This window comes from Syzygium oleosum, unplaced genomic scaffold, assembly GCF_021117445.2.
Source record: "Syzygium oleosum isolate NSW1041296 unplaced genomic scaffold, Sole_v2.1 Sole_v2.10, whole genome shotgun sequence".
NCBI classification, from domain to species: Eukaryota; Viridiplantae; Streptophyta; class Magnoliopsida; order Myrtales; family Myrtaceae; genus Syzygium; species Syzygium oleosum.
The window spans coordinates 2673396-2681935 of record NW_026607494.1 but is presented as its reverse complement, the minus strand read 5'-3'; the positions used below and the strand labels follow the sequence as shown (position 1 = coordinate 2681935).

The 8540-nt window shown below is 39.8% G+C and overlaps 1 protein-coding gene across 1 annotated transcript; it reads right to left on the bottom strand.

Moving 5' to 3' along the window:
• Positions 1-2840: 2840 nt before the first annotated feature.
• LOC115668569 (putative disease resistance protein RGA3) lies at positions 2841-7921 on the bottom strand. The gene is made up of 2 exons (XM_056315389.1): positions 5171-7921; positions 2841-3073 (listed from the first exon to the last, which is right to left on the bottom strand). The coding sequence occupies exon 1, from the start codon at positions 7754-7756 to the stop codon at positions 5171-5173; it is 2586 nt and encodes an 861-aa protein (XP_056171364.1). The 5' UTR covers positions 7757-7921; the 3' UTR covers positions 2841-3073.
• Between the last annotated feature and the right edge of the window lie 619 nt (positions 7922-8540).

Sequence of the window (8540 nt, the reverse complement as noted above, 5' to 3'; positions counted from 1 at the left end):
GGAGATTAACAAGGAAAGAGCATGAAATCTCAGCAATGCAAAGACGAGAAAAACTTACTCAAGAGTAAAGACTGAGTTGATGCGAGAGCCAAGAGAAACTTCTAAGAATCGAGTCATGGAAAAAGTGAAGAGCGAAAAGCGAAGCGTGAGGCGAGAGGCCACAAGGGCGAGAGGCCAGACGGGCGAGAGGCGTGAAGGCAGAGGCGAGAGGCATGACCGCGTGAGGCAAAAACCGGGATGGAAGGGCAAGGCCAGAGCGAGCGAAGGGAAATGCGAGCGCAAGGGAAGAGAAACGGCAGACAGGCAAGCCGCGAGCGTGAGGGAAGGAGAAAAGTAATTCCTTTTAGGGTTTTCTAAGAAATGTCTCTCTTTAGAAGATAGAAAGCAATGAAGGCAGGGGAAGCTACTAGCGAGATCTTCATTCTGCTAGGACAGGTCTTGGTGGTTTGGGGCCTTTGGGCCATGGTTTTGTTGAGCATGCGCTCACATAATTCACATTGGCAAGCCCAAGCTAGAGAACACGTCCCCAAGCAAAAAATCCGACTTTGATTGATTATATATATATATATATATATATATATATATATATATATATATTTTGGTTGGCCCGATCCAGGCGGTCCGGTTCCCACCTTGGAACCGGAAACCGGACCGCCCGGACACCGGTTCCACTTTTTGGAACCGGGAACCGGACCGACACTTCCGGGAACCGAACTGAACCCGCCAGTCTGGTCCGGTCCGGGCGGTTCCCGGTTTGGGCGGTCCAAGTTGCACACCCCTAATCGTCATTGCTTTTCCTCTTGGCACGACCGAGCATTGCTACAAGTGACTCTCTTTGTCACTCTGAAAGTCGAGCATGGCCATGGGGGTCACGGAGACTATGGAGTCGTCGAGCCACAACACCATGGTCATGGAGGTCGCCGGGCTCGCAACAACCGGATCTGTGGTCTATGGAGGCCGGCGACCTCCATCGAAGCGAATTGAAGGAGGTCCCAACCTTCATGGCCGCGGCTCGCGAGAGGGCGAGAGGCTGGTGTCGAAGGTGGATGGAGGCGCAATGATGGGGCTACATGGCGGTGATGTTGCGGGTGGCGACGTGGCAGATCTATGTGCCCTTGGTTCGGGGTGGTAAAGAAAATCCTAATGTTAGAACATTTTCATCCAAACAATAGGAAAAAATAAAAGACTGTTTCATGGAATGTGAATGCTTGGAATGGAAATCCATTCATATATTCATTGTCCATTGAACTAGACGAGGCTTCAATGTTCGAATTTACCGTCAGATACTCTCACTCTGTGCCACTGATAAAGCAAAGATTGTGCGCTGGATCGCGCATATAAGCCTCGCCAAACTCCTTTACTTCTTTACGACATGATCTCCGCCAACTTCTTCCGGCGCTCGCTTTCCATTCGACAGACTTATCAGTCCGCATGCGCTCAACAGATCACTCGATAGATAGATGGCGTGCCGGTAATCTTTCGGGAAACAAAGGAAAAAAATGACGCGAAACCACGTTTCATGTGGTGTGGCATATCGTCGTAACTAAGTTCGAGCGTAGGAAGGATGTCATTTCGTCCTCCGCTGATGATTCTCACACATTGCTATCGTCTCTTATCAATGCCCGTCATTGTTGATTGTTCATGAAGTAAGCCCCCCCAAGAGATTTCAGAGCAAGAAAAACTCCGTTACATTTCTCGACGAAATGACAGGCATTCCAAACAATTATGAGCACGATCGTCGTCCTATAGATCGTCAAGCACTGAGGAAAAATTTCTTATCGTTTTCTAAGTATCACAGATGGGTCTATAATTGCTCGATGTGTTGGATATTTAATAGCAACTGGAATTCTGGTCAAGCCTCGACTGATAGAATCTCTCGAGACTTTTTCGAGAGTTTTCTTTAGATCGAAATCATATGAAATGCAAACCCATATTCTGAAATCAAATTGTTCTCGGACCTTTTCGTCGTTGTGCACGGCTTGGCAAGCACGGTTTTGCCTAAACATCCAGTCCAAATTGTTGGAGGGTATGCCGTCCGAGGGTTGGCTCAGGCCACTCTTCGTGATTATGAAAAGCATCAATTTGGCCATTATCTTTCCTTGCCATTGGATAAAAACATTAAGTAGGGAGTCTCAAGAGAGCTTCATGAATTGCAGACGACGAATGCCAATGTCGTCTCATCTCTGGCAGGCGATCGTAATGGCTATACTAAAAACCATCCTGACTAAAATAATTGTTTTGCTTTATAAGCAATGAACTGAACATTAAGGTTTTAATATGGTGCGAGTCAATCATTGGTTCACAGTTATCCTTTTATTTTATCGCTTTGAAGCTAAAAACTAGGATACCGATTTGGCTAAATCTATGGATTGCGGCCCCTCGACCTCATCTTCATCTTCAGGATGTCCAATCTGGGCAGTTCTGAGCGCTAGTGTTATTATGAAATCGACCATGGCGGTGCTGAACTTATGAGGAACTATATAGCATATACAATTATGAGTTCAACTAAAAGTGCTTGAGAGTAAAACTGACAAAGGCTTTCAGCAGATATAATTTTTTTTTTCATGTAATTAGCCTTTGTGCATTTACATTAATGAGTCCACTCTTAGGAGCAAAACGAAAAGAAGAACATAATCATCCTATGTAGGAGTGAGTTTAAACAAATTAAAAACAAAAAAAAATATGGTTTTTAAATGCATTATTCCTAGGAAACTCTTTTACTGGAACAACTTATAAAAAGATTGAATAACTGACACTTATTTACCAAATATAGATTTGATGGTGTGTCCGTGAATGAAAGATATCGTTCTAAGGAAATTCAAATAGAGCCAATGCTTCAGTTGGTCTCACACAATACGAATCGGGCATTTACTCAATAGAGAAATTTGCAATACAAACACAAGCGAATAATATAAAACAACACTCATTCAGGGAAAGAAAGTAAAAGCTACAATATCAATAGCCATTGTTTTCATCACTGGAAATGAAAGAGATTGACGAAGGATTAGCCGAGTGCATGTCCAGATCGTTGTGAAGTTCCACATGGCATGGCAAATAGATCATGGGAGTTCATCTGCACTCAAAGGAAAAAAAAAAGGGAAATGAGCTTGGAATATCTATAATATTGTATTATGGCAGAGATTGTGGTTTCATGTGACATTGTCATTCTTAGATATTCTATTTACAGAGATATTTTCCCTTAATTAGCAAAGTTAACTTTTATATGGATGTAAAATTTCTTTCAACAAAAAAAAACTATGTAGAGTTTTCTGTGTGGCAATTTTGCTTCAAAGGAGAGTGTCTCAATTTTAAAAAAACAATAATATCATGATGAAAGGGAGATGTATCCGATCAACAGGTGGGACCACACTTTTTTTTTCTAAACAACGTGCTAATGGTACTCAAGTAATGAATCTTGATTTATTAGTGACAGGTTACATCAAAATGAAGAGTTCTTATATAATCTCTAATCTAAATCTTAAGATGCATAAACTTTGACATTTTGTTAATTCAAAACATATGAAACTTTCACAATATGTAAATGTTAGCAAGGATATTCGCATCTATTTTTTTTTTCATAATTTTCTGAAACTCGAATAAAATTTCATTGGCTATATTTGACACTCCTACAATAGGTATTAAGCCAAGTGTCTTGCCAACAAAGGTTGTCCCAAAGCCTTCAGATAACGTTGTTCAGACTAGCAATCATTTGCATACTATGCAGGAACAGGATTTGGGGTATGTGATTTTTAATTTCATTTTATTATCTGAGTTACAAATCCTACTTAGTCTTACAAATATAATTGAGTGTGTAGTTTTAAGTATAACTACAATGTTGAAGGCAACGTTATGAATTCTAATCAAACTTAAATAGGATTATTTACTTTAATATAAATTGTTTCTATATAAATACTTGCCTTTTCTCGTTGCAATGTTTTGATTAAATAGTAATTCGACTGAGGAATTAATGCTTATTGTCTTTGGGATTACGAATATTAATATCATGTATTTAATTCGAAATAATAGTTCTTTAATAGTAAGATTCTTTTCAAATTTGATGTCCTCTTATTGGTTGTATTTTGGCAATTTCAAATTGGGTAAAAGTTGCTACATGTGGCAAGTTGGGATGAGAACCTGCAAAGCTTTCAATTTACTATATACTAATGATATTGGGTCAATATGAGATGGTTTATTTATCAGGAAAAAGAGATTGAAAAGTGCCCCAAAGTACTTGTAAAGCCCGGCTAAATGCATTTTGAATACTTAAGGCCTTATTTGGTTCCTCAAAGTTTCCTAAATTTTCATATCCACTTCCATTTGATCGAGAATGAAAAGTCGTTGTGAAAATCCATTTGATTTTTTTGAAAACAATCGTCAACTTAAATTGAGAAAAACTGTTCTCGAATTAAACCTATAGACTCAAAATAACGATTCAATGTTGTCCGTGCTTTCAATCCAAATGAAACATGGAGTTTTGGAAGACCACCTATTTTACAATCTTGGTGGAATATAAGTACGTACTCCATGTAGCACTCCAAAAGAAAACCGTCACTTTTGATTCAAAATTTTAAACTTGCTTCTACTTTTTCTTTTAATAAAAGGATACATGAAAATTATAAAAATTTCTGCAATTAAAGGAGTTGTAAAGTTTCTTATATAGGTGGCTTTCTAGTAAGTGAATTTGCTTCAATAAACTTCCAAATATTTCACAATTTCTTTTTGATACGGCCAGTGAACGTAACTAGTGCTTTTAGGACATTCGCAACAGATTCATTTGATTAAAATATATTCAACGACCAATGACGATGTGAACATGGTTGAGTAATAAAATTTAACATAGCTTCTTCAACAATAATCATCAAAAGATAAAAATTTAAGCTTCAAAAAGTTGCATCAGATTCGAATTTCTAAAGTAAAAGCGCAAAACGAGATTCCATTATTAGGGAATCAAGTTTTACTTTCAACACGGCAGATGGTACAGAGAAATTGGGATTTGTCTAAAAAATTTCCCTAGCATAGAGTTAATTAAAGATGTCAATATTATGTGCATAATGCATTGTCAACGAGGGAGTAGGGATTAAAAAAGAGTATAAGAAAGGAATCTCAATATACGGCTATATTATATCTACGAGCGAAGAAGAAATGAAGGGAGATGATTATAGATGCGTACCTAAACATCCGTCCATTGTATTTTAATCGAATCAAGTTGAATTCGAGGAATGTGAGCGATTTTGTGCCAATCCTCGCCGGTTAGTGGCTCACATCTTTTGCTTAGTTCACCACACTGTTCTATGCGTAACTCTTTGAGGGCAGTGAGGGACCGGATTCGTTGCGGCATTGATGATAAGTTGGGACATTGGAACAAGCGAATTTCCCTAAGACGTGTATGATTGGGCAGCCATTCGGGTATAGCCGTGAAGCTCGGGCAATCATAGATGCAAAACGATTCCAAAATGCAGGCAGATTCATCGAGACACTGGAGCAGCTCCATCACTTGTTCGAAATTTGTTATTGACAGTACACGAAGATGTGACGGAAAGCTGGACTTTATCTCCGGGATCAACATGAGCGGGCAACTAATAATGGTCAACCACTCTAGGGAGATTAATTCCTTAAAAGGCAGAGATGTTAGTCTCCCACAATGTCGAATTGCTAACTTCCGAAGGCAAGTCAGTCGGCAAGTACCTTCAAACAAAACTTGGAGATTTTCACATGTGTCGAGTCCCAATTCCTGCAGGTTTTCTAGATATTGTATTCCGCTTTCTTGCAGACTCTTCTGCTTTGTTGTTAAATATAGGTATCTAAGATTGACGAGCCTTTCCATATTTTTGGGTAACTTGCCTAGCTCCGAGCAACCACTCAGGTCCAAACATAATAAACTCTGCAGCTCGCAAATGGTATATGGAAGCTTCTTTAACCGCTTATTCTCCTGGAGATCTAACGATCTCAATTGCTTCAAGTTGCATATGGAACTTGGTAGCTCCTCAAAGCTACCATATGACAAATCGAGAATCCGTAAGTGCTTACACTTGGATATGCACGTTCTAGCAAATTTTCTACTAATAACTCCATCACCAACTATGTATTGAAATATAATTGCGCGTAGCCTCTTTGAAGTTTTCTTTCTCAGAAAAGGTGAAACTCCATCGTAGTTTGAGATTGCCTCTAACGAAGCAGTAGCGATCGAAATGTACCGAACTCCTTCTGAAATCTCTAGAGTATGCAAGTCAACAATAGAGCAATAATTTTGTCCCACACTAGTTGCAAGAGAATTGACCAAATCGTGCACTTCAAATACTAACTCTGAGTCCCACTCCTCGACATCTTGGATCAAGGATCTCCTCCACAACTCTTTCACGTATTCAACACCAACGTCTTCCGGTGCTAGTCTTTCCCTTGTTGAACTAATGAGACCTAAAGCCATCCATAGCCAAGTTAATCTCGCGGACTCAAGTTTTTCTCCTCTGGGCAAAAGTGATAAGATAGGAAAACATTGTTTTAAGTGGGATGGTAAATCATCATAGCTAAGCTTAAGGACCGGTCGAATGTCCTTTTCTACTTCCACCAACCCCCATGTTTTGCTATCTCTTACATATGCCCAATACTTTTCTTCGTCCTTCGTGCGAAGGAGACTCCCCAAAATTATCACAAGTAGAGGCAGTCCTTGTGATTGTTTAACAATATCATTTCCAATCTCAATGAGTTTGGGACGAGGTTCCTTTTCCTTTTCGTCGAATGCCCATTTTTTGAATAAGACCATAGAGTCTTCACGAGAAAGACTTTCTAGCTTATGAGCTTGATGGGTACCCATTATAGAAGCGACTTCCGAGCTACGTGTTGTCACAATTATCTTGCTTTCACTAGCCCCTACGCTTAGCAAATCTCTCAATTCTTTCCATCTACGGCGGTCATTGCTCCATACATCATCCAAGACAAGTAGATATTTTTTGACTTTGATGGTTTCTTGCAAACGAGTTTGCAACTGTTGAATGTCAAGGTTACTCAAACTTTGACTAGTTGCATCTTTAATAATTCCTTCAATGATTTTCTTTAAATCGAAGTCCTTCGGCACACTTACCCATAGTCGCAACTCAAATTGTTCTTTCACACTATCGTCGTTGTAAACTAATTTAGCTAGGGTCGTCTTGCCCAAACCTCCTATTCCAACAATTGGAATCACCGAGAGGTTTTTGTCACCTGGCCGCATCAACATCTCAATTATCTTTTTTTTATCAATATCTCTTCCGACGACATCTGACTTGTTTATGAACGAGTAAGTCATCTCTTGTGATCGAGTATGTGCCACACCATTGTCAACACTCTGCACATTAAGATCGAATTGATCTTTCTGTGTGGAAATTCTGGATAGCCTCTCCTGAATCTCCTTGATTTCATGACTGATTTTCGCACGGAACATGAGTGGATTCGAGAGGGAAAAGAAGCGGCGTACCTTCCCTTTGATGCCTCCATAGCGACTTATAACCTGCTTCCGCAAGACTTCACATTCGAGTTCATCGAGCACATCCTCCGCATCGTAAAATACATGTTGAAGCCGATCTAACCACACTTGCAGACGGTCGCTCTTCGCCTGCTGTGCCTCAGCATCTGACACCACGGACTTAATGGCAGTCAACGTCTCCCTAAGCTCGCGGATCTGATCTTCAACGCTGTAAATAGCCACGGCTTCTTGGAGCGCCGGCGACGCTATTTTCCCCAACACGCTCTCTGCGATGCTGAAAAGGAGTGACTCGGCCATGCCGAGTGATGAGGAAATCGATTCTGGTCGCTTGCTATGAGGCGAGAACGAACACACAATGTCTTCCTCTCGAGAGTTAGCAGCTACTATGATAACTTCCTTACAATTGGATGAAGGGGAGGTATTCACCTACCTTTCAATATGGACGAAAAGGACCGGTGCCTGCGGGTCAAAGGAAACATGCTTTCCACCTTTTCTTCATCTAACTTTCCTGGGACCAATATAGATCGAGATTAGTTCAAAGATCTAAACAGGGTGTCTTCCGAGCGTCTGTTGTGCTCTTTACTTCTGTACATAAGTTACCTAAAAATATTTGTACATGTCGCTTAAAATAATTAGTCGATAAAAAATTCTTTCATAATTAATAACAATCTATCCCTAAGCATTTTCATTGATGATGAAAATACATTTTAGTCAATTCAATTTTTTAAGCAATATAAGCGAATCACTTTTAATCAGGAAAATATTTTCTAATATTTTTCGCGAAATAAACGTATCATCAATGCACAAATATCTTTTACCCACTTTATACGGTTCTCTCGGCATTTCATTTTAGGGATGATCTTGAATAATAAGGGGGGATGGCTGTTATGAAACTCTTCCACATGAATATCTCAAATGTCGGAGTAATTGTTCATCTATCAGACATGTAATACATTGCCGCAAAAACAGTGCAAAAAATTAAGCCTCGGCTTGATCATGCTTAAAGTTACTAAACGCTATGTGATTCGCTTCCTGACCTTTGAACTAGTCAGTTGGAAAACGATAATGAATGAAAGGGGCC